The 27,493-nt window shown below is 41.9% G+C and overlaps 1 protein-coding gene across 9 annotated transcripts in view; it reads right to left on the bottom strand.

Annotated features, from left to right (window-relative positions):
• The window catches only part of DTNB (dystrobrevin beta), a 196,097-nt gene that overhangs the window by 73,734 nt on the left and 94,870 nt on the right, over positions 1–27,493 (bottom strand). For 5 of the 9 annotated variants that reach the window (XM_030491008.1, XM_030491010.1, XM_030491011.1 and 2 more), the window contains 2 exons: positions 19,041–19,130; positions 12,124–12,211 (listed from right to left, as the gene is read on the bottom strand). In XM_030491008.1, the coding sequence (XP_030346868.1) occupies positions 12,124–12,211; positions 19,041–19,130 (178 nt within the window). Of the gene's footprint in view, positions 1–12,123; positions 12,212–19,040; positions 19,131–27,493 lie in introns of those variants that run through there. The other 4 variants (XM_030491012.1, XM_030491013.1, XM_030491015.1 and 1 more) reach the window with 3 other exon arrangements.

The raw sequence follows: 27,493 nt of genomic DNA, 5'->3' as shown, positions 1-27,493 counted from the left end.
ACTGACCTTCCCCTATGTCAGCTAGTGAAGGCCATGGTGCCTCTGCCTCCCACAATGTACTTGAAAAATGGGGTGTTTTCTGACACAACAGAGCCCTTGTGCTCTGCTTTTGCCTTTTTGTTTTCATCTCTTGAGATCTCAAGATTGCACATATTTTACCACAGCTTTATCAGAAGGACCTCAGATTGGGATCCTGTTTTGAGAAGACACTTTCACAACCATTTTTCGAAACTATTTGGGTAGTAAAACAGAAGTCAGATGAAGAGGTTGGTGTCCACCAATGCTCCTGGAGACAGGACGGAAAGTGACAGATTCAGGCCGAAGGGGACAGATACCACCAGAGTTTCAGTTTTGTTCTGCTGCAGGTATCTAGAGTGAGCCTTGGCAGGCTTAAAGTGCAGACAGTACTTCTCTTTTCCTTGGGTGAAACCCCCATGGTGGGTGGGTCTGCACGTGATGAATGAGCCTTGCTTGATTCACACACCTACAAGCTGGTCTTCTGTGTCCTCCTGGGTGATGTGACAGCAATTCAGGAGTCTCCTACTGATGTGGAAATTTCCTGTGTAAAAACTGCTTGGTGAGGCAGGTCCCAGGCAAGAAGTAACAAAACAGCCTGGGGACTTTGAACAGTGTGAAAAATAAAAATAAATCAACACAGAAACTCATCTCATCTCATCTCATCTCATCTCATCTCATCTCATCTCATCTCATCTCATCTCATCTCATCTCATCTCATCTATCTCATCTCCTCTTGATGTGTGGAGTAAGTGTACAGTGCAGGCAGCAGCATGGCCACCACTCTTTCCATCTTGGGATAACCTGAACAGTCTTGATGTAGGTAACACCAATATGACCTTCTGGTTCCTCCAAAACAGTGTGTCACAAAGCCGAGGTCCCATGGCCTCTTCCTGCATCCTGGTACAATCAGCTACAAGGACAAGTGCAGGTGATGTGTTTCACCTACAGACTCAGCAGTTTCCGGAGGCTCTGGGGCTCTTGGGGATCCATCTGAAGTGCATGAACCTTTGTTCTGCTGCAAAGTAGGGCTATGCCTATAAAAACACATTCTTGTCCTTAATCTCTTTCTTCAGAAATCCTGTCCAAATCCTGAAATCACCCTCATGACCTAAAGTACTTGAGTCTTCAGGAGCAAAGACAACACTGCAGAGAACCCAGAGGAGAGACATTCCTCATGCTGCTTGTGTTCAAACATCGCTACTCAAGAGGTCTTTTGGAAACTGTACAGTGGCTATTTGTATGACAATTCAGTGTTCTCTTACTTGCTCTATTGCTTCAAGAGTCCATTTAGTTTTTTATCATAACTCAGAATCATGGAGTTGTCTCAAAAGAAAAGACATTTTGAGATGGTCTAATCCAAAATCCCTCCTCAAAGCAATGTCAACTACAGCGGGTTGCTCAGGACGTTGTCCAACTGAGTTTTGAATACCTCCAAGGATGAAGACTCCACAACCTGCTGCGGTGACCTGTTCCAGTGTTTGAGCACTTGCACCGTAAGAAATTTTTAATTTTGTTTAAATGGAAGTGAGCTAGTGCCCATTGCCTCTTGTTTTGTCACAGCACCACTGAAGAAACTCTGCCTCCATTGGCTTACTTGCAATCATCATATATTAATACACAAAAATATCCCCACAAGTCTTCTCAAGGCTAGACAGCCCAGAGAAAAAAAATCAGGCTGTTGATTCTCCACCAACATGTAAACCCTCCAGGTTCTTAAACTTAGTAGGCACGTGATGCTCAGCTTGACAGGGATGCCTACGCTGATGGAATAAAGAGCATCATGCAAAGGCACTGGAATTTGATCACTCATATTGTTAGATGTTTAGTACAGCCCTTGCCTTGTTTTTAGCCTGGACTAACTAGTTCTCTCAAGCAATTCTCAGCATGGGATTTACCGTAAGCAAAGAACTATATGCAGCAAGTGGTTTGTATGCAGCTGCACTGTTCTGGAGGGTAAGGGTGCTCAGTATCATAGATGTGGGCATCAGGAGTTTTTAATGATGGCTATACACAAAGCCTAAGTGCCTATCAATCATATGCTCAGCTACTGAGAAAGAGCACTTACCTCTCACCTGATCTATACTACAATACTTGGGGGTGTCTAAACACTTGCATATTCAAAAGTCTATCAAAGAGTCACCTGAGACAGCATTGAGCCTACTGAAAATACAGCAGAGGTACATGTCTAACTGCTACTGCACTTGTCCAGAAAACATCTGACACCAGCTCTAGTTATATCTGACCTTGAATGGGTAATAAGACACAGCTCCTGTGCCACATTCCCCAACAAAGAGGCATCCTGGGAGGCAGCCAGCTCCATCCATCCTGCCAAAACCCAGCTGCAGGCAGCACTGCACGATGCAGTGGTGGTCAGGAGGCAGCCCTGGGATTCTGGTTCGTGCTCTCTGGGTTAGGTTTTGTCAAAAAAAAAAAAAAAGGGGGGGGGGGGAAAAATCCAATGGTGGTCTAATATTAAAAAATATTAACTGCCCAAGATATGGAATTTACAGCCTTAGGATAAAAACTCCTATTAGAAAAGAAGACAACACACCTTTGTTGTTTTGAGTAGCCAGGGCAAGAGGAAATTCGTCAGTGTACTTAGATCTTGGCACAGAAATAAACCTGAGGCAATATCAGAGCTTTTGTGTTCACCTCTGAAAGCACTAATTATCAGGGGACACTCCAGATGCTGGAAGAGGCTGTCCTTAAATCTTACACCCAGAAACAATGTGAGAAGGAACTAAAAACTATAGACCAGTCAGCTTAATCTCAGTTCTTGGTGAAAAATCACTAAATAAAACCACTTGTTAATACTTATAAGATAGGCTAAGTAATAGTCTACATGGAGTATATAAGAACAAATCGTGCCAAAGCAAACTACTCTCCTTCCATAGTGAAAAATCAAATCCTATGTATAGAAACTATTACCCCAATACACTTTCACCTCAGCAATGCTTTTGACATCCTCTTGTAGGGTTTGATAGCTTTTCTCTTAGATTTAGTACCATTTAGTATTTTCATTAATATTATGAATGATGGAATAAAGTATTTACTTTTTACATCTGCAGACTGTATCACACTGCTACTGCTTTATAGGGCAAGATAAAATATAAAATACACTAAAATACAAAATTATTTAAAGAAATTGAAGAAATGGTTTGAAAAATAGGTTGTAATCTATTAAGACAAATGCAATAATGATGCTAATAAAGATAATGATGCTGCTAAAGTAAGAAGAGTATACAAAATAAGTGATGCATGATGCAAATGCTCATTACCCACTGACCAATGCTCAGGCAGCTCCCTAGTTGTGGCTTTTGGCCAGCTTTCCCCCTAGTTTATATGCTGACCATGACATTGCATGGCATGGAATATCCCTTTGGACACTTTGGGTCCCGGCTGCGTCCCCTTTCAGCTTCTTGTGGCCCGCAGCCTCCTCACTGTTGGGGCAGTGTGAGAAGCCGAAGAGTCCTTGACTACTGCTCAGCAACGACTAAAACATTGGTGTGTTCTCAGCAATGTTTTCATCCTAAATCCAAACCACAGCACTGTACCAGCTGTATTCTATCCCAGCCGAAACCAAGACAAAGGGTGAAGAAGAATGGACAGAAGCCTATGACTAATGACAATGAGGAAAGACTGAAACTGAAGAAATGAAAGAATGAAGAAATTAAAGACTGAAAGAATGAAGAATGAGAGGATACAACAAAAGAAACTTGAAATATACAACACTAGTTACTAAGAGCTAAGTAATATATTGCTAAGTAATATATAGAGATATCCCCCGAGATAGGAGGATGAGTGGTGGGCTCGAACTGAGCAAGGAAGCATTATGTTAGGATGCAGGGAAAACTTCTTATTGGCAGATGAATTTACACATTGGAACAATTTTCCTTGATGGACTCTACATGGTGTGGTGCCATAGAATCATAGAACGGTTTGGGTTGGAAGGGACCTTAAAGCTCATCCCATCCACTGAGGGTTTTTTTAAAATAATTTGGATAAGCATCTGCCCAACAATGGTTTATGCACAGCTGAGCTGACCTACAGTGGAAAGTGCCTGTAGAGAGGTCCTACATGGCCTGTCATTATTCAGAACCAGGGAAGCCACTAACCTGCCAGGACACTTCAGCTTTGCTAACATGGGCGCAGGCTGCATGTTGGATATTTACATTTATACCAATCCATGACTTGCAGAGAGGTAAAGTATACAATCAAATACTCAAAAGTGATGGATAACTTTTTCTTTCTGCAGAGGACAACGCTGTTTCCACGTCATTTCCAGTCTCTTCTGACTCCTCACAGGTCACTGTTCCCTGTCAACGAACGTAAGGGGAAACCTTCCTGTAATCAATAAACAAAGCCAGGTTGCTTCTGACTCTCTGTTTAGATAAGGTGTGGAAACATGTCACCTTTGGTTCCATAGCTGAAACTTCCATAGATGAAAATCTAATGATATTGGAGATCTTCACTATTTTCAGGTGTGTGAACTAGATACATAGTTATTTGAATCAACAACTTCCCATCTCTTCTGTTTTGATGGAAGGATTTTTTCCTTCAAAAGCCCCAAAAATCTGACTCCCAGACACCTTTCTGTTCCTGTCACTTCTCAAGCTCTTTGATTACGTTTTCTCTATGACTCTTCCTTTTTCTTTTATCATTCTTGTTACCAGTCTTCATTCCTATTGCTTTATAAACCTCTAGAAACCTGTGAGAAAACCCACCATATCTCACAGCAACTAAGTAAGTAACTGACCATCACATTCTCAATAACAAAAAAGTAAGATTAATCAAGAACTCAGATTGTTTTCTTTTTCAGTTCTTTTCTTGGTGGGAAGAAGTCTTTGTGCTTACATTGCATTTTCAGGTGGCTTTTCCTGTAGCTCAAGCATTGTGTTTACTTCAGACTGGTTTTTTTGTCCAGCTACAAGAGCCTGGTAGCCTTACACAGCACGTTTGTATAGTCTACAGTACAGTACACAATGTTCAGCATTTGTACAAAATCTGACATTCTGCCCACAAACCGACACCTTAGTTCCAAGCATTCAGTGTGCTGGGCACCTGTATTCACTTCTTCTCAGAAGTGGGAAGTCATTTAAATAACTGAAAATCTCTTCTCAGTTACTTTGCTCACAGGATCAGTAGCCTTAATCTTTCCTTGATTGATTGTTGACCAATAATGCCCCAAGTTCCTTTACAACCTAGTCGTGAGATCTAACTATTTTCTCTGTGACAGGCAAATATCTTGCTGCAGCCCATATGAAAATACAACATTGCCGTGAAGAGTTTACAAAGGACACGTGGATCTAAAAAACTTTGTCACTACCTTTCTCAAGCCTAGATGACTGCAGGCTGCTTTATGGAGTAGCCAGTTTAACAAACCCTGGCTCATCCTTTGCAGTGATCTCAGGATGCCCTCAGCAATCTCTTCTGAAAACACCAGGCTTTGTGGGTAAGAGGAAGTATTACTTAGGGCAAAAGGATTCTCAAGAATGACTGAGAAGCTGGACATGGTGTGGGGCCTGTTATTGATGTAAGAGTTTCAAATGAATTTCATATGGGTGTTGCATTACCTCTTGTGGATGCGAGTATTTCAAATGCATCTTCTAAATACCACTATTAGGAGATAATTCTAAAGTGTGAGGTATCATTCAAATGTGCAAATACCACTCTGGGCTTCAAGTTGGACATTGGAAGGACAGCCCAATGAATGGCTTTAGTGAATGAACTCTGGAACACATGGAAGGAAACCTAACTGTAGCCACGGCTCCCATTTCTGTCCAGCATTTTATTAACACCAAATTCTTACTGTCATCGCCTTTGGAAGAGTTTTGGGTGTATAGTACAGGATTGCAATGGGAAATGCTATTCTCATAAATCCAGGGAGACAAGAATTCATTAGAGCATTTGCATGCTACTATTTACCTTGATGAGAGGTACCTGTCCTCTCTGTGAAGATATATGTGGTTCTTAAAACCTCTGAACTTAAAAAAAAACAACCCCAACAATCCAATCCATTCATTTACTAGTCAGTGCTCTTATGTTTGCACTCCATCTTACTGGACAGGTAGGAATGACTTGTGTCTTCCAAGATTTATTACTGTCATTCCTTTCTTTAAAAACCTAGCAGGTTCAGCTCCCCACCTGCTCAGCAGCACTGAAGACCAGCAACATAGCCCCTTTCTACTCAAGTCCTGCAAAGACTTCCTGCTACAAACAGAGCACAAAGACCTTGTGGGAGTCAACAGCATAAGATGTCAGGCCTTCAAAATTACTACAAAAAAACCCACCCCAAAATGGGAAATCTGGTTTACTTGTTCTTTTAAAATTTAAAAATATTTATTAAATAATGCCTAAAGCCTGAAAGAAAAGTTACATGAAAGGAATACTACAAATATTATTTAGGTTGTAGGTAGCTTTAACAAGATCAGATGATGACAGGCTTTTAGCAATGTTTAATGTGGAGGGAAGAAGAGCAACCAACCACATACAGTTTTCAAAGAGCAGCAATGTGGGCAAGAACCTAATTATCGTAAGTCATCCACCATAACCTAATTATCCACTCATCCATAATTGAGAATTATCTTAAATTTATTAGGTGCTCGTGCTCTTCCTAACAGCAAGGCTGCACAGGTCAGCAGAGTCCTGACAGGAGTGCATGGTCCCCGTGGACCTCTGTTCCTGCCAAGTGCTGCTGCCTGCCATGTGGGTCATCTCCATCAGAAGTCACTGGGAAGCAGCAGGCACATCTGGCTCGCAGATCAGATGCCAGCCTGCCCAGGTGTATCAGCAGAAACTCAGGAGGATCTGGGAGTGTGCTAGCAGCATAAAATGGGGGAAAAAAAAAGAGCTGAGGTAGAGCAGGTGGGAGAGGAGATAAAGGAGATATTGGCTTGGAGAAAGGGAGGTGGTGTGTAGGACACTGACAACAGAGGACCTAGGGTTGCTTTATATTTATATATCTGACTATACACACATATATTCACCTAAAACCCATGTAATCACCCCTTAAAAGTAGGCAATCACCTTATACGCAGGATTACCAATATTCAGTTATATACTAGGGCAGTATTGAGGCAGAATCTGATATGTATGTGGAAGGGATTTTGTAAGTGATAGTAGGGAAGGGGGCTGGGGACACAGGAGATCATTTCCAGTCCCTGTTTTTATCAAAAATGTGATGATTGATAGGAAATACCAGATTATTTCTTACCTCTGACCGATAATCTGAACAAATCAGCAGAGGGAGACAAACAGATGGAGTTGTGAACTTAAAAGTTGGGATTTAAACAAAGTTTGGCTTGCTTTCCATTAATTTCTTCACTTTATTCATCTGGTTGCCTTCTGCTTTTCTCTCTTACACTTTCTAACTAACCAGTCTGGTGGAGGCAGCCAACAGTTATTTTAATGCACAGCACTCTGCTGTGACCAAACCGGCAGGCCACGCATAGCCTTGAGCAACTTAAATTCAATAAAAGGGATTTTGTCTTCTGAAGACTGGCTTGAAGAAAACAAGAGTGGCCCAGTCAGGGCTTGTTTGAGTGAACGCAGGCTCAGCTGCTGTCTAGAAGTGTGTAATTGCACTGGGTGCATGCCATCAGCCTCTGCTGCACTACTGAGCAACTCGCATGTATCAAGTGACAAATGATGCATTCTCCTTCATTGATTTTTCTTCTTTAAGAAGAAATAAACTTGGATTTCAACAATTAACTCTGAGATCTGCCTCAAATTATTTTGTCCCAAGACTTCAAGCAAAGGCATTTTCCCTAAAAAATGATGCAATGTATTTGCATTCATATGATGAGTGACATTTGTTATAGTAACAAGCCTGCAGAAGGCAGTTCTAATTTGAGAGAAAGCAGAAACTGATGGACTGAGTCAGATCCATTGCCTCACAGCACAATGTAAATTTCCAGCAGTCACCACTGCCAACTGCTTCAAAGAAAAAAGTAAGAACCTTTGCATTAGGCTGTTGTGGTATGAACAGTCTGTATCTGGGATCCTCTTAATTCCTAGCAGTTATAGCATGTTAAAAAATAAAGCATGTTAGATCTGAGAGGCAGGGCTGGAGAGGACATCAAGAAATAATTTTGTTCACATCAACCTCTCTTAAGTATCCCCAGCAGATACTGGTCTTGGTTTCAAAATCTCCATTGACAAATATTCCACAACTCTTTCATGGTGCTTGTTTCTATTATACACTTTAACTAAGGTCCAGATTAACAGAAAAATACAGATGAAAAGGAACCCCTGGAGATTTCTAGTCCACATGCCAATTCACAACAGGTTGCTCAGGAACTTGTCTAGTTGAGTTCTGAATGTCTCCAAGGAGGAAGATTCCAGTTCTTCTCTGGACAACCTCCTGGACAACAATATCTGACCATTATCATGGTGAAAAAGTTTTTCTTAATATATAGTTGGAATTTCCCTTTGTGCAACTTCTGTTTCCATTGTCTTTTCACTGTGCACCTCTGGTGGGTTGACTTTGGCAGTGCAACAGGTCCTCGTATGTCTGGCTCACTGGGTAGCTGCAGACAGCAGTAAGATCTTCCTTTGCTTTCTCTTCTCCATCCTGAACATACCCAGCTCTCTCAGCTTCTCCTTGTATGTCATGTACTACAGCCACCAACCATCTTAGTGGTCTCTCCTGTCCTTGCTCCATGTCCACGTCCTTCTTGCACTGCAGAGCCCCATGCCAGACAGTACTGCTGATGTGGCTCCACCAGCCCTGAACAGAGGATGGTCACTTCCCTTGGCCAGCAACATGGATTTCCTGAGCTTCTAATACAGGATTTTTAAGAACCTTCAGGCAGCTCACGAGCTTCCTGCTTTTTGGACTGATCCTTTTAGGATTTTTTTACTAATAGCTTCATTTTTACACAGTTCCTTTCCTTGAATGAATATCTGCATACTGGATTTACTTGGTATGCTCTCTCCTGCTGTTAAAGCTAAGCGTGTGATAGTTACCACCACAGACCAGCTAGCAGTTAACACCACTCAAACTCACCCTGGGGCACCACTCCATATCAAATCCAGAAGCGCATCTTTCTGTGGATTCGAAAACTAGTTGTTCAAAGCAGCATAATTTATTGCATTTCAAAGTGTTTCTGCATCTCCCTCCGAAAAGGCAGAGGTTTAGTCCCTATGTGGGCAGCTGAAATCTCCCACTGTTACTTACCTGTCCTAAATTTGCAGCTTGTCTTATCTCACTTAACATTTCCTGATCACTACCACCAGCTAATCAGGGGGTTGGTATTTATTTACTAAGAATTTGGAATTTCCACCCACAAGGATTCTGCAGTTCTTCTCTTTTTCTGTGGTATCTTTATGCTGTTACACCATGTATTTCCATTACGTACATCATTCCCTTGTCTGCACATCTTACTGTATCATTCCTGTAAAGCCGGTAGCCTGGCCACCATATACTCAATAAGCATCTTTCTCCTACTGGATCTTCAAGATGTTTATTATATTGGGATTTTCATTTGATGTTCCTTATTTTAATTCTATATGAGATGAAAAAATTGTTCCTTTTTTTCCTTTTTATTTTTTTGTTTTGAAATTTCCCAGCCTCTAATTTACTCCTGTCTCCCTGTTTTAATGTTGCAAGAAGAGTAGTGAAAAATCACGACTGTGGCTGACAAATCTCAGTATTCCATTTCCTCAGAAGTGAGCCCTGCAGACTCGGCATGCCGTCCCAAAGCTCAGCAGGATGTTCCTCCACCAAGCTGCAATGGCCAACTTGGCCACTACTCATACAAACTGCTGGCTAGGGAAGGAGGATCTCCTGTTGGCAAGAAATAATTAGAACTTGCCATGAAGCAGAGCACTTAAACTCGGATTCCTTTAGGACATGAAAAATATATCCATTTCAGCTGATTAGTATTTCTGCACTGTGAATAAACACTGGAACCAGTAAATAACTTTTGGATTCCTTGCTGCTGAGCTTTGGTTGCAGTGGAAACACACTATTTTTACTCTTACATCCTTTTTCTACCACACTTCAATTCCTGGCAGTGCTTTAACATCTACCCTGTGATGTAACTTATTTGGATGAAAAGAAAGCAGTAATTTGCTGCAGGTCTTTGAAAAGTCTCAATAAACTCTAAATGCTTCTTTCTTTACACCCAAATAAGTTGCTTCATTCTTGACCTCTTTCAGAACTACAAAGTAGTAGAAACAGGTTGAGGCGATTTACAGATTTTTAAATGATTGGGTTCTTTTGGAACCAATATTGTGATTCTTTAGTTTTCACAATACTTCTTTACTACTACCAGAAAAAGTCAAGTAATAAGGAAGAATTCTTCCACGATTTTCCAGAGAGAAAGTGATTCAGCAATTACTGTTTCAACAACTTTAATTTTATATGAAAATTACATAGAAATCCCCTCCTTTTCCATCTAAACCAGGAAGTTTGCACTGTATTGTTTTAATATTTCAACAAGAACATAGTCCTAGTGAACTTAATTGCTTCAGAAATGCAAATATACCATTTGACAGAGATAATGGGAACTGACAGTTAAAAATGTTTAAAAATGTAATTCTTTTTTATTAAAGTTTTACAAAAGGGAAATACGTGGTCACATCCATATGACAAAGTCAGATTATTGGCTGAACACACACCGAAGGAAGTCATGAGGAGGCATGAGCCTACCTTGCTGGAAAGGACGTGAAAATATTTATATGACAAACATGTAATGAAAAGGGGAACGAGGACATCGATGTTAAGAGGTGTCTCTAGCCATGCTAACATGCGGCAGGACACATGCTCTGCCACACAGATGGTTGAGAGAGGTCATTGCTACTGCTGGCAGCTGTGGAAGACAAGGGCTCTATCTGGCAATTACAATTTTGCAGTATCATAGAATCATGGAATCGTTTAGGTTGAAAAAAACCTTTAAGATCATCAAGTCCAACCATAAACCTAACAATGCCAAGCCCACCACTAAACCATGTTTGTGCCACATCTACATGTCTTTTAAATCCCTCCAGGGATGTGACTCCACAAATTCCCTGGGCAGCCTGTTCCAATGCTTGACAACCCTTTCAATCAAGAAATTTTTCCTGATATCCAACCTGAACCTCCCCTGGCACAACTTGAGGCCGTTTCCTCTCATCCTATCACTTCTTGCAAAGAAACAAACATTTCCTTATTACAATTCGTATACTGTGGAAGAGCAGAGAAATCTTCAGCTCTGCAGCTGTTGCAAATGTCAGGATTTTGCAGTCTATTCCATCCTGCAGTCATCATATTCAAACAATTAGTGACCGGTATCGATAATGTAGAGCAGCAACAAGGCAGAGACGCTGGTGCAGCCTGTTCAAAGCCATTACAGCAGGCCTAAGGATGCACACCTTCGTCAGACAGAAAGAGGAGCCAGCTTTTGGAGTCTGTGCTAAGAAGCTGCTCCTAAGTGGCATACTCAGTGGAAGTGTTGTAAAACAGGAGCCATGATTTGAGGGAGATCCACTGCCACTTGGTGACATGGGAGATTGTTCCTGCAAACACTGCTCTCCTTCCATATGGGTAAAACAGCGAAGGCGGGTGTTGTGGTTTAAGCCTCATCCAGCTAGACTGCAATTATTCTGTGGAATTTCAGTAAATTCTTAATTGCCATGATCTCCTTTAGCAATTTGCTGTTAAAGCAGTATTTATTTTTACCAATTTAAAATTGGCTGGGTGTTTCCTCTAGTTTCTTCTATTATAAGAGACTGCAAACATGAAAAATACCTTCTTTTCTCCCTCTCAGGCTCCTTCCTTCTGGAAGAAATATCTTCCATGTCTGTTCCACAATTTGTTTTCCTTGGGAATCTATGTATTTATTCTTCTCTAGACTAAGTAGGACTAATCTGCTTATTCTCCTGCCTCTTCTGACCTCATTTCTGACAATTTGTGGTGTTGTTTCCTATTTCCCTGCTCTTCCCCCACTGCCTGCGAGCGCAGTGTTTCTGCTGAAAACAAGGAACATGTCCTGATCCTTCACATCGGCTGAATAAACAAAAAAATGACAATTTCATGCAGCTATTAGCATTAAACTACTAATTAGACTCTGAAAACACCTTCTGTATTCCACGGCTGGTAAAGAGGGATAGATATTCACTTACTGCATTTCCAGCTTCAGCAGCCAGCCGGGCGGCGTATCTGGCAATCAGCCTGTGCTCCTCGTCCAGCCTGCCAGGGCTGTCCAGGACACTGCCAAGGAAAAGCCAAAACACCCCATCAGTATCCGCCGCCTCCAGGTATTACTCATACTGGGGGATGACAGAGAAAAGGATGTATTATTGCAAAGAGGCAGAGATGGGAAATAGAAGAGTCACACTGGAAATAATGTAGATCATTTCCTTTTTGATTCTGCTTCTGCCGAGTAGTATTTTCTCCAGGATTCACATATTCCAGTTTTAAATGATTAAAATAACTTGTTTTCAACAGTTCATAAATGTACATCATTAGGAACAAATTTAATTTGTTTCTGAGGAGCTTTTCTGTAAATCCTTTTGGTTTATTCAAGGTAAAACGGGGCAAATAGCTGAATGACGGAGAAAACTTTGTCCTCAGGAGATGCAGGATGACATGTGTCAGAGTCAGGATGGTTTCCAGAAGGAAGAACAGGGGGAACCACGCTGACCTAAAAACAATGGACTCTATCACTGAACAACATCAACTTCAATGCAAAGAGTACTTTGTAAGTCAGCCTGACTTACACCTGGCTTACTACTATCTTACAACACCTGAACGTACAAGATGTGGTGACGTGAGACTTGGTCTTTCACACCTCAGATAGCAGAGGATGAAAGAGTTCCCACTGCATTGCATTGCCTCAAGCTGACAGGCTGTAGCTGAGCTGTCTTGGAAATGCTGCTGAAAGAGGTATTAAAAAAATATCTCAAATAATCATCAGCAACAGTGACAGCATCATGTGGTGAGAGAAGAAAGGGACACTGAATTCTGAAACAGGAAAAGGAGAGACAGCAAATGGGGCAGATCCCCAGGAGCAGGGAGTGAAAGGCAGCACTGGGATCTTTCTCACCTTTAACATGAGCATCATCCCCTTTGTGCGTCTTAATCATTAGCATGATCAACCTAGTCTGGTCACCCTGTCTAGTGTCTAATCAGTTTCTACAATTCACAAATAATTATCTTTCAAACTATACACACACACAGGGGGACAAATTATATTTTTCAGGGTGTATTACTTGAAACCAGCCAACATTAAGAACTATGACCAGCTCGGTTTTGGTGCACGGTGGCCTTGCCACAGAGAATCAGCAAAACGAAAGAGCAACTTTTTAAGTCAACATCTAACCAAACTACTCCATAGTTGCTTGTTGTCTTGCTGCTGTACAAAGATTTCTCACCACGGTCTCCCTTTAACAGGAAATTAGTTATATAAACCAAACCATTATTAACTGACAACAACCGGGTTTAATGTGGAAATGAGCAATGTGTTTCTTGTTGCAACACAGCCTCATGGTATCTGCGGTGTTTCAGGTGGGGTTCACAAATACCGCACTGGCCGCTGTAAATAATGCAGCGCCGTACCCATGTGCACCTGCAGCAAAATCTGGGGTCAGAATCACACCACAAGCAGCAGCAAAGGAAAAGAGGTGCACACCCACTGCACCGCAAAAGCTACTTTTATTACCACTTCACAACATAATTTACATTTCTTTATGCTTAATTTCACAGATTTACATTTACACTATTCAAATTTCAGATTTATGTTTACCTTATTTAAAGAACCAAATCTGTATTCCATTATGTTTACTTTAAAAATGTAGATGTAATTTCTTTTCTAGCAACACCAGATTTAACAGCTTGATAGCTTTTAAGACTGAAAGTTTGCCAGATGATGAGTTTGTGTAGAAACATCAAACTGAATTTAATAGACATATGACTACAATTTACACAGGTGGGTCTACAATGAGCATGAACAGCACTGCTACGTTCCTGTGTTCAGCCTGCTGGATTAAGACTTGGAGATATTCAACTGAACAGTGCAATACGAAGAACTGGTAAAAGGTGAGCTAAAACAGTGGAAAAACAGACTAAGGAGAAGAAAACCCAGTTTTTTTACACTCGGCTTGATGAACTTCTCGCACACCTTCATACTAATTCATTTTCTGATTTATTTTGTTGAAGAACAATCTTTCCCACCCCACTTTCTGAATTTGATATTGGTTTTGTTTAACTTTCCTCTGCAATTTTGCCTGTAAAAGTTTTTTTCTGCTTTTACAGGAATGCAGATCATCCATCCCTTCTACCCTTTCCATAACCTGGCATTCCCTAATACCTCTCCCAACTCCTAGACCTTTCTTGAAGACAACCTGTAGTTAAAAATAGTAAAAAAAAAAATAAAAAAAAAAATCTACTTTTGCTATTAGAAATATTTCCCAGATGGAGAGGAAATGGAGTTCCAGTACATCTCCTGGCTCTCCTGCATATTAATATAAACCAGTTTGAACAGAAGAACCATTACTGCAGCCTACAGCTGTTGGGTGAACAGAGAGGGCATAAAACATAATCTACAAAATACCCATAACTCTTTACATGACTTCATGAAAGAAAATGCACTTCTTTTCTGTTTTAATTTCTGTGGAGGCATTGCAAAGGATTCCCACCCTGAAAATGCTCCTGTGACCCATGGAGCTTCCTGTCCTTTGGGACAACAGCAGCCCTGCAGATTGTGAACCTTCCTCTGCCTAAGCAAGCCCCTTCAGTATCCAGAGCTGCCAGTGCGGAACAGTTCTGGAGCGACAGCCAACACACAGACATAAGGACAGCAGCTCAAGGAGATCAGGAAAGGAACAAAGGGAAAGAATGAGCCTGGCTTAAGGCCAGAGCTCAGAAGGGAGGAGGGTACGTGAGTGAGAGCTCAGAGATCTTCACAGTAGAATTTTGATGAGGTAATATTATAGACTTTGCAATCTTAAAAATACTGTGCCAGTATTGTGCTACTTATACAGCACTGATTAGACAGTCCCTGAGCTCTCCCACTTCTTCCTTTGGAGATGCAGGTCATAGCACATGGGTGATGCAGACGGAAGGGTCTGGCAAGGGGAGGCTTTGACATGCATGAGGAAGCATCATCCTTGGGCCAGCCTGGGTCTGTTGCAGAGGCACTGAGAAAATGAGACAGAACCAGACTGTTGGGAGCCACGGAACATGAGCACCCCAAGAGGAGACATAAAGGGTGAAGTGATACTGATTTTCAAGTGTCAATGGAAACATCTGGGACAATGTGATGAACGTGTGCAGGAAGCATCACCGCTGCAGTCACTCTGATCTAACACAAGGTGTGCAGGCACGAAAGGGACGTTCTCAGCCTCTGCCCTCCTCTGCTGTGCTGGCAGAGATGTCGGGACGACATGATGAGCCAGTGAAGGAAATTGAATTGGCTTAAGAGTGGCCGGACAAAACAATAGCTTGTTTTTTTGCCAGGGCTGTTCCCTGAGCCAGCTCAGCAGGCGGCTGCATAAACCCAGGAGTCAACAGAGTGGCGAGAGCGGGTGCACTGGCAGGACGAATGGGCGGGGGGAAGGGAAAAAACAGCACCCTGCACTTCGGTCAGCTTGACTCTGTCATGAAACCATGCCCAGCAAAATGGGGGCAAATGCAGTCTGTACAGAGAAAGCCGACATGCCAGTGCTCTGTTGTCAAACACTAAGAAAAATGAGCTTGGACAACCAAAGTATTGGCTAAGGACGGATGGTCAGTAAAGGATGTAAGAGACAATACATCATGGGGGGAAGTTTAAGATCTTAGGCTCCTCCCAAAACCGCTTAGGAATTCATGATGCTGAGAAGTAGCAGAGGACAGCAAGAGAAGGAATGGCTTATTCTTCAGCACTGACCTGAAGGGCCACATGTCTCAGGTGTCAACTGATGGTGAGCCAAGCGTAAAGGTCTTGGACACAGAATATCTTCAAGAAAAGTGACTTTTTCCTTTCATTCTCCTTTAGAACCAGGAGTGCTGCAGACAACTGCAGTTCCAGAGAGTCAGGGATTTAAAGGAAACTAAATCAAACCAGCCAAGCAGCTAACCACCCATCCATCCACCTAGATTAACCAACCAAAAGTAAACCATGCAAATCCTGCGGCCAGCTGTCTTCTGCAGGAAATGCAGAACACGCAAAAATGATGACACTCCAGGTAGGGCTACTTCATTTTTGTGGTGAAAAGTGAAGCTGCAACAGAGGCTTCATGAGGCCAGGGGAAAAGCAGGCTTGCTGAACGATGTGGAATGTAAGTTATGAATGCTGAGCTTAAAAAACACATAAAAAATGACTGTCCAAGTAATAAAGCACAACTCATCAGCTCCATAAGCTTTCAAACTGTATACGGTGTCACTTGCTGCACTCCGCAGCTGTCTGCCTGCAGCACATCCTTTAGGGTGGGGATTTTCCATTATTTCTTTGAAAAGCACTTAACCAATTTGGCTTGCTGCCACTATAATGTAGTAGGTAAAAAAGGAGAAAAGTATACCATCAAAAAAGAAATGAAGTCCTCTGAGTTCTGTTTGTTATATTCCTTATGTAGCTTGGATGGACTTTTTGGTTGGAGGACATCAATGAATTAAATAATTTTTAATATGATGAAAAATCTCAGGGATGCAGCTAGTCATGGCTTAAAGGCTCTCAGTTTGGCTGAAAGACATGAAAGGATGCTGAGTGATAAATAGCAAAGGTAAGTATATACAAAATCAGTGACTGGCAGTGGAAGAAAGGTAAGTTGAGATTTGAAATAGGGCTCTTTTTTAAAAGTCAGCAAAATTTATCACTGGGACAGACTGTCAATGAAATAAGTGGCTTCTCCATCACGGTGTTCTCTGAAAGCTACATGTTTAGAGAAACAAGGTATTAGCTTCAGCAGCTCAGCACAGGGATGAACAAGGGTAATGACTTTAAACTGAAAGAAGGGCGATTCAGACTAGACATAAATTGTTTATGCTGAGGGTGGTGAGGCCCTGGCACAGGGTGCCCAGAGAAGCTGTGGCTGCCCCACTCCTGGCAGTGTTCAAGGCCAGGTTGGACGCGGCTTTGAGCAACCTGGCCTAGTGGAAGGTGTCCCTGCCCGTGGCAGGGGTATGGAACTAGATGAGCTTTAAAGGTCTCTTCCAACCCAACCTATTCTATGATTATATGAATAGGATAGGCTAGGCTAGGCTAGGCTATTTTGGTTGGAAGGGACCTACAAGAATCATCTAGCCTAACTGACTGATCACTTCAGGGCTGACCAAAAGCTAAAGCATAGTATTAAGGACATTGCTTAAAGGCCTCCTAAATGTCCAAATGCCTGGAGACTGGTGTGAGATGACAGAGAAGATGCTGTAATGGTCCTTTCATGTCCTGATGGCTATGCTGCCCTGGCAGGAGAGGGGCTGTGAGAGTGTGCAAACAGCAGCTCGGCCAGAACTGCAGTCCCATACCTTGTCTCCAACAGCAGCCCAGAGCAGATGCAAGCAGGAGAACAGAAGAGGGGAAGCAAAGTGATGGTTATTACAGGAAAAGCTATCTGTAAATGAGATTTACTGTTATCTTAGAGACAGTCTGTGACAGCTGGCTGGTGTGCACTTAAGATCTCCACACAACCTGCCAAAAGCAGACAGATATGCTGTGATACCAGATTTCTGGGGCAGTGAGGGGTGAAGATCAAAAGAAGTGACAATGGAGCACAGATTTCACCAGTCTCCTGTGCTGACTTGGAGGACACTCCCATGCACATTGAAACTAGGACTGAAATTATCTTCTTCATGTTTGGCTCCTTCAAGGAGTACGCTGTTACTCTTGTAATAGTACCAAGTGACTTCATTAAATTTAAGGATCTAAAAGGCTGAGAACCTCTACTCCAACTGGTTGTAACATGGCAGCTATGAGCTACATACGTACAGTATTATAATCTGTCATATACTCTTGAAGATGCACTAAACCTATAGCTACAGTAATTGAGTGAAGGTGAGAGTCTGGAATTCCTTACTTTTTACTGTCTTGTGAAGAATATTATGGGCTTTCAGTTCATAGCAGGTGACAGTAGATAACAGTGATTCACTACCAAGAAGAAACCTGACTTTCCTCAGAGATCTAGACAGCCAGAACGCACTCTGTCACATGGAGGGGAATACAAATTTCTACATGGCAGAGTAACAAAATAGGACTCTCAAAGTATTATCCAGAGGATGACAACATGGATAGAGTAAGGCCTTTACATATAGCCTCCAGATCACTAAACCTCCTTTTCCTTTCAGCACAGCTCTGGCTCTGTAAAGGCATAATTTAGTTAGGTCCAAAAGTGGAATACGGAAAACCTCTTGGCTGTGTCCTGTGATGAAATGGAAGAGCTGCGTTTTGGGGCTTTAGGGTACAATTTCTCTACATAGACACAGAAAGGAAATACAAATGTGCACAAATACTAAAACTGAGATAAAAGAAATTAATTCTTCAATGCATTAACGTTTTTTGGAGAGGCACAGAGAGAAACAGCCATATTCAGCAGGTCATGTTGATCAGACTGAAAGAGCCTGCTTGTTAGTCCAAGTAACAAAGATAGTGAGAAGATGTGACATCTGTCTGCAACTGCATTTGGGGTGGAGAGGTAAAAGCAGTAAAGAGAAAGAAGGACAGGTAGAGTTATAGGACAATGTTGTCACAAGAATTAATGGGCATGAGGTGGCTGTGAAAAAAAGATGAAAACTAGTTTTCTGCTGGTGAAAAGAGATTCCAGACTGGTCATGGAGAGGAAAATTATCTAAGCAGTTTGGGATGATGTTAATCAGTCCATGTAAGGGATTCTGTACATCGTGAAGACAGTAGGGTGGGAATGGACACCAATTCAGCCTTCCTATCTGATAGGGTTTGTGTGTGTGTGCATATGTATTTGTGTATTTTCAGCAGATTTTAGAGAATACTAAACACATGTCCTTCTATTTGACAACTGAGGCCAAATACCTTTGACTGGAACATCCCTCCCCAGAGGAAGTAGCATTACTGTACCCATTCCTGCTCCCAGAACACTCTCCTAACACTAACCGTGCACCGCTCTGCAGCCGGGTCACATAGGTGGCTATCAGTGCATGCTCGTCCGCTAACCGGCTGGCAGCATCCAGGTTGCACTGTAACCTAGTGGCAATGAAGGCAAAAGAGAGCAAACAAAACAGAACATAAATACAAAGCAAATAATTAATGAACATTAATGAAATAAATAGTTAAAAATTAAAACAAACAGATGAGTAATTAAAAATGGAAACATGTTTCCACAAGTCACATGAAAAGGACACCTTCTGCAGTTAATGATTAAAACACAGATTGGAGACACATTTGGGTACCTAAATATGTAGTGCATGCAGCTGTGGAGCTTCCCTGAGCCTGCTGTCACTCTGGAGAGTGGGACTGCCCTGAGCAACATGATCAAAAGCATCAGGCAGCCACCGACATTTCCACCAAGATATGCTGTCTTCAGGTAACAGGGGAACAGGTGGCTGGGCATGGCCAGAGCCACATGGCTTGGGGATGGAGCCCTGGCCCCGACAGAACTTACCCTGCCACTGCCAGCAAACAGCTCTGAAAATCCCCCCAACCATAGAATCATAGAATAGTTAGGGTTGGAAAGGACCTTAAAATCATCTAGTTCCAAACCCCCTGCCATGGGCAGGGATACCTCGCACTAAATCGTGTCGCCCAAGGCTCTGTCCAACCTGGCCTGGTCAAAAATCAGAACTGAAAGTGTACAGCCTCTTCTCTTTCTCTTATAATATAGGTCTATCAAACAAAAATATGAGGAAGGGGATAAAAAACCCTAAAAAATCAGTGGTTGGTATCAACAGAACTAACCTCCAATGAGGATTCGTTAAATGATACAGTATTTTTTTTTTTTGAGGACTCCTAAAAATAAAACTACTATAGTTCTGAATATTCCTATGAGTAGAGATTGAATGCAACAAATACTTGTCAGAAGTAATCCCACATAAATAGCTATTTGTCTATATGGTCGGATTAAAATATGCCAGTTTATACCATGCTTGCAACAGCAGCATCTCAAAACCCCTGAAAGAATACAACAAAATTGTCTCTTTATTTTTATCCCAGGTACCACACACAAAAGCATCAACATTTTCTTCTCCAGCCCAAAGGAACGATATATCAATTCTATCCCAGATTTCCTCCACATCCAGGGGAGGTTTTTCCTCCAGTATTCCAGTCTGCTGTTCCACTACATGAAATGGTGCATGTGTAGAGAAAGCAGCACTCTGCTGGGAAAGGAAAAGTCCCATGCAGATGTAATATCAGACTGCTACCTAAACAATGACTCTTGAACATATATCACTGTTATCTTAGCATAATATGCATTTCTACAAGCATAGGAGAAATTCTATTTTTTATTTCTATGTCAGGTATTCAAGCTGCTCTTTCATTTGATAAACTGCAGTTTATTCCTTCTCCACACATGTCCAGGAAGTATTTGTTTCAGAGCTCTAATAAACATGGCATTTATTGCTTTCAGCATCAATACACTTATGCTATGAAAACAGAATCCACATTTTTTAGACATACAAACTCTTTTCCTGCTCTGTTATGTGCAGCAACATGTCAGAGAAGTCTGCCAGAAGCAGAATAAGACCTTATAAAAAAGAGGCAAAATGGAATTACCCACATTCGCCCCTCCAGGCAGCGAGCAACCTTTGTAATAATGGGTTTGTAATAAGAAGGAGACTTAACATTAACCACCACTCAGAAGAATTTTTAAGCAATCTACATTTTGTGAAGCCTCACTACTGGCAAGTGCTGAAAAGCTTTATTTTAGATATGGTTTAGAGAGGGCACATTGCTGCAACCACAACAATTAAGATTCCAAGACCTTTTTCATTATACCTTAGTACACATACTTTTTGAAAATAAAAAAGCCCAGCAGAAATGACCATGTTTTTAACTCAAAATGGAGACAGCTTTAATAATGATTAGCATCCCTGATTTTGGAAGAAAAATAAGAGTCAGATTAAATTAACATGAGTCTGAGCATGGTTCCTAGCACATATCCAATTTTCCAGTTGCATTTCTGAACAGGGCAAGCTTGCCTTGCGGTAGCCCAGCGCCTCCAGAACATCACCCAGCAGCCTCCAAACCTCAGAAAATGACAAAATGCAGAATTAAGGTGCATGCTGACAACATGCTCTCTGCCTCCTGCCAGGATGGCACCGAGACAGTAGGAATTCCCTGCCTGTATTCTGGCTGCTTTACTTCAGCTTCAGATGCATGAAATAATTGAAAGAGTAAAGATACAGTCAAATCATGTTTTTGACTACTGGGGAGCTGGAGAAAGAGAGTCACTGGGGGGAAAGCCCACAGTTCCTGATAGGTCTGTCACCAAAAGAAGTAGATGCATCTGGGAAGAATTCATCGCTGTGTTTGGCAGGCTGTGTTAACTACAGTGCACAGGTATCTTCCCATTGACGAATATATCTAAGTGTAATGGGCAGGAGAAAGTGCAGGGCTTAGGGGCATCCTGTGGCTTGCACTGTAAGAAGATACATATGTTACTTTCACAGAGCAAAAGATTAAAATACAAAAGCTAGTGCAGGTAATCCTGATCTGCAAAACTCACATAAAGACAAATTTCAGGGTTCAAAAAAAAGCATTAAAGGCGTATCCACTGTCCTAGTACCTGCTTGACTGAACGTGCTGCTCTATATGCAGAAGGCAGACAGAATTTGTCCCCGAAAGCAGGGCTCTCATGGCAATGCCGGCTGTTATTCAAAGCAAGCAGGATTTAAGTTATGCTGACATGCACCTTTTACTCTCTTTTCCAAAGGGCTTGCCTTTTACTGAATTCAGCTCCTCTGGGAAAGCCTGAGGTAACTATGGACAAGCTTAATTCTTTGTAAACTTTGTCAGTATAATACCTACTGAATGTTTGTGTAGCAATTAGTGCCCATTCAAAGCAGCTGTAGCACGCTAATTTACAGCTCAGCAGCAGTGCGATTGGCAAAAGCAATACATGACAGTGCTACTGACAGGACAGGAAGAGAAATCAGAAACCTGCTATATATACCTGTATCTTAAAAATTTATTTCATGTTGGTCTCAGTTACGTGCAAAATTGTTTGGCATATCCCTCTGCTTCCCCATTCCATCACCAATGTTCCTGTTGCATGTCACCAAACCTGCAACATCAGCTGCCAAAATCCTCTCATTTTCCCATAAAGCAAGTGCAATTTCAGTAACATCAGTATACCTGAACTGCTCCTGGTGCCTTCTGCTGCCATGTGCCCTGCTTCACAAGCAGGGATTTACCCGATGGCCACTCACAAACTGGGAACACTGAGCAAGGTGTGCACTGAGCTGGGGATTACCTGGGCTGAGACAGGGATCATAGAATCATAGAATCCTAGAACCCCAGGTTGGAAGGGACCTCAACGACCATGTGGTCCAACCTTTCTAGGCGAAGCATGACCTCGACTAGATGGCCCAGCATCCTGTCCACTCTGTGTTTTGGAAGGCTATTAGATACCCTTGATCAGCACTGTATTAATACTGTTCTGAGTAATTTCATTTCTTTGGATGAGAAAAAGCCCTGTAACATCTCTGTTCAACACAGCCCAGCTCCATCGTTCACTACCTCTGGCTCTTTTCTGAACACCATCTCATGAGACCCAAGCTTCACCCAACCCTGCAGCACCACACAACTACAGCACAGCTCTTGGACACCAGCCACCGAGTTATAGCTCCCAAGGACGTTCATCATGGCATGTGTTGATTAGAACAAATTCTCCTCTCAGGCCTTGATAAATGCAGTTCTAGCCCTCTCTTTAGTAATTTTTTTACCAGTGTCAAAATGCAATTTTTGAGCAGCTCAAACCAATCACTAATTTGGATAGAACTTGCTAAATAATTTTAACCAAAACAAAAAGGACCCCTGGAGGTCTCCAGTCCACCCCCCTTCTCAAAGGGGGATCAAACTGAGGAGACAGATGTTTTCCGAAACTGTTCTTAGACAGTGTACTGCTGTACAGTGTAGCCTGGTCTAAAAACAGATCTGCAGAACTTAACTAACCTCTAGACCTACAGTTCCCACCACTCATCTGAAACCTCCAATGCTGAGAATAGAATCTGGAGCTTCTCCTTCCACTGCCCAGGTGGACTCTGCATCCTCTCACCAACCCTTTGCCCACAGGGACTACTGCAAGAGCTCTGCTGAAGCAGAAGACTTCTCTCTGGAGGGTCAAGCTGTTAGTGACATCAGCTGCTTCTGGACTTGTGATGTGCCTACAGCCTTTACCTAGCATCTGCTGTCCAAAAGTCAAGACAGCACATCGGGTAGAAGCCACCACTACTGAATAATTTTCTGAGCTGTCCTAGACACAGCGCTTGTGTAACTACCAACTCCAATCACCTCTCTTTTTTGTGGGAAGTTTGTCAATTTGCATTCAGCTCCTAATCCACTGCAATTCCCTGGACATTTTCAGCAATAGGCTTTGGCTAGTTGGGTCATTCTCTACTTCTTATTCATCCCATTTATTTTATTTTCTGTCGCTCAAAGCTGTCTATTAATTTCATCTTCCTGATCTACAGGACCGTTCTGACTTAGAGCCTTGCCCTCTGGAGAATCCCTGGTACCTCTCTTGCATAGTGTCAGTAGGACACATCTGTATGCCCATTCCCTTTTTCATCATGCAAGCTGCAAAGATATCAACTGAGTAATGCTGAACTGGGAACAGACCCCGTGGGGTCCTCCTGACATGTGCTCTCTCTTTGGTAGGAAAATATTGATATTTGCTTTCTCTGACTGCAGTTTTCCAACTGGTGCTGCACCCACATAACAGCAGTTTCAACCAGTCCACATTTACCTAGTTTATTTATGAAAATACCATATGGAATAGTGTCAAAATCTTTATGAGTCAACACATTTTAAATTAGTGCTTCCCCCTCCTTCACGAGGCCACCCACCCAGGCAGAACCACCCGACTTCCACTCTTTGACACGATTTGTTTTCCACATAGACATCTCAGCTATTTTTCTACGTGGGTATGGACTGATTGTTTTATAACGTGTTCAGGAACCTGTAGGTACCCCTTCCACTTTCAGACATGTATTTCAGCAAAATTACTTCTTTATATAGCTTGAGAGCAGAGAAACAGCAACGTAGTCTCTTGACAGCGCAATGCCACTCCCTCTTCTTCCTCCTTTTTTTTTTTCCATGATTAAAATAGAAGTGGCTTGGTTCCATGTCTGTACAGAAAAAGGCCCATGGCCAGCAGTGCCCGCACAGCTCAAGGATGGCCAGCTGCTGGAGACAAGGACACTCCAGGGTGTTTCTGCTGCAGATGCAGCCACAGCTGTATTTGTGCCTGAAATTGCCTTTAAAACCTGAAGTCTGGGAAAGTTCGTTGTTAAAAAAACCACCCTTAGTTACTTTCTATTTATCCTGCACTGTGTGTCATATTTACATCTTCCAAGGCAATTTTTTGACATCTCCCAGAATGTGGCCTGAAATCGGTCAGTGGTCAAACACTCTGAGGGCTTGCTTAGTTCTGCTTTTAAAAAAATGTATCTATCCCTGCTAGAGAAACTCAGAACTATACTATAGCCACAGAATCTTTCAGTTTTCAGAAGACGGTATCAAGGACAAAATACCATTTCCCCCCAATTTAGCCACATGCTGTAACCAAATTCTTCAAAGCAACATGAAACCATAATTTTGTAGTACATTTCCCACACTTTTCATACAGCAACAGCCACCATACGCAAAATCAGGTTAGACCATGGAAAGCAATACTCAAAAGATAGCAAGAAATAATGTTAAACATGATCCTTCTGAGGGAAGAAGGGAAACAGTATCAAGTGGGAAAAGAAAAATGAGGGCAGAGGGATCTGCATAGAGCTGCAGGACACTCCTCCTTGTCCTGCTTCTCAGAGGTGATGGCTGAGGGTTTGGGTCTGGGTGCTCAGTCATGCCTGAGGCTCAAACACATAACTGCACGTCATGGAGAACGGGGCTTGAATGCTTCATTGGCTCCTGCCCCAAATTTTACACACTAAGACTTGGCTCTGCAGCTTTATAAGCAACTCAATAAATTACTAAGGTATTTAAATGCTTTTGGTGTCTTAAATTAATTTCTGTTCTGAAAATCTACCAGGAAAGCCAAGTAAAATAGACAATTCATTTTAAATCCTGTAATTTACAGCATGAAATCCCTGGAAATTTCGATTATGCTGGCTCACAACTTCATAAATCTTTACAAAATTGCATGCTGCCGGTCTGACTACTGAGAGGGGAAAGAGCTTTTGAAAGAGCTGCCAGGATGTGATCTGGAGGGGTCTCCTGTTTTCTGTTGCATTACTTTCCCCCATTACTGATTTAAATAGATGTTAAGGTCAAAAAGGGTAATTACTGCCATTCTCCACACAATACAGATGATGAAATTCAGCACAGTAATTTCTGAATCAAAGCCATGCCTCTGACTGACCTGCAGCACTCTGCTCAGACAGTGGTGTAACCTGGCTTAAAGTTTTAAACTCATGGGGAAGCCACCACATTCCTTGAATACTCTAAACAACCTTGTAATTTCTTCAGACCCCTACCTCCAGCTATCATATGCAGTAAAGATGGTGGAGTATATACCCACGCTGAAAATCACACAGTGTAATTATACAGGGCAATGTAATGCAGTCCAGCAGCAGCAGCATGCCAGATGGTAAAAGATGGCAAGGCTAGAAAGAAATACTTGTAGGCATCTAGATATCAGTTTAAATAATAAGTACTGAAGCACAGATTTTCCTTTGAAGCTGTTAGACTGATTCATTTGCTGAGCCTCGTCTTCACCCTTCCTTCCTCCTCGCCGTCCCGCTCTTTCATCATATTGTATCATCACATCTTCTCTGAGCAGGGTTACATGTGGGCTGGGATGTCCCTTATCCCAAGACAAAGAGGTATTTTTATCCCTTTTCTACAAAGAAAATCTATTTTGGTATTATGTAGGTATATATAGGGTATTATGAGATGCATTCTGAATCATGGCACAAGCATGCCTGGCCACCCTGGCTACATCTATAGCAGCTATAATATATATATCTAATACCTGTAACACCCAGGCTCATGCTAGTGAACTCTCTTCCCTAAAATTTTTTGTAGCTGAAACTATGGCTAAAACTAGATCTCTAGAGGTCACATAGGTCTAAGAAGAAAAATATAAGAAAATGAATGTACGCCACCTGTGTCAAAGAAAAATGGCAGAGCAGACAGTAACAGTAGTTTCAGTCACTTTGAGGTGGAATTGGTGACTGGACAGCTAGAAGGAAATGTCAGAGAGATGAACATGGACATGGGAACAAAGGATAAAAAAGGCACACTGGAACCTGTCAGAAGATAAATTAAACTAGCCAAGCAAATAAACATCACTCTGGGTTACAGAACTTAAGAAAACCCCAAAGGACAGCATCAGTGTCATAGATATGAAATGCATCAATGCATAGCTGAAAGTTTCTAGAGGTCTGATCAACAAGCTCAGAACTACCCAGTTGTGTGCACATTTACAAACCCAGAGCAGGACAAAACTCAAGGGGGTAATCAGTGGTACCGGAGACAGCAAAGTTAAATAAGAAGAAACAAAAATAAAGGCAGGAGTATGAGGGACTACAAAGAGCTGATAATCAGTGACTTTAGGAGCAGAAGACTGAAAAAAACAAATCCAAGTTAGAGTTAGTGGAAATAAAACCTCTCAGATATGCAAAAAAGGTGGCTTTTGAATACTGTCTAGGAGGGTGACATATCCCTTTCAACTTCAGATCTTCAGTTGCAAATAATAATTTTCTTTTTAGGCTGTAAGCACATGTTTCACCTGACCAAATGCAGAAACCAGAAAAAAAATATGCAATATTTTGTTGTATTATAGGTGATACAAATAAAGCGTATACATAAAGCAAATATGGTGACTGCTTTTATAGGTTAGGTGGTTGAAAAGGAATTCTATTTTAAAGATCCTTCTCAGTCCAAGGGAGAAAATTTTGCCTCCCTGAACACCCATTACTGGAGGGTTCTTAATATGAGCTAGCTGTCTGCACTTCCTTTACAGTCAACAGGACAGAAAACAGGCATTGCTAGACTGTTCTCATCTTAAAGTGGACATCTAAAGAGGTCTGCTCTATCACGCCTCACAACGGTTTATTTGTTCACATAAACTATGTAGGGAGCCTAGTGCAGCTAGATTAGAAGGAAATGTCTCTGCTGTAGACAACTGAGTGTTGAGATGATTGCCACTCTTACACAGGACCCATAATACCAGCAGAGATGTAAACAAGCCTTTTAGGAAAAAACCAGAATGATCCCCCATCTTTTCACATGGTATATACGTTAACAAGACTGAAACGCAATGCATGTAAGTTCTAACGTGGATCTGCAGTGCAAAAGATGCTGCATAACCTACAGACTGACCACGGCTGCTGAGAAAACAAATGATGTAGAGGGGTATTAAAAGAGGGAAGTAGACATCA

The sequence above is a fragment of the Strigops habroptila genome, chromosome 6 (genome assembly GCF_004027225.2).
Source record: "Strigops habroptila isolate Jane chromosome 6, bStrHab1.2.pri, whole genome shotgun sequence".
Classification (NCBI taxonomy): Eukaryota; Metazoa; Chordata; class Aves; order Psittaciformes; family Psittacidae; genus Strigops; species Strigops habroptila.
This window is presented reverse-complemented; position numbering and strand designations above follow the sequence as displayed.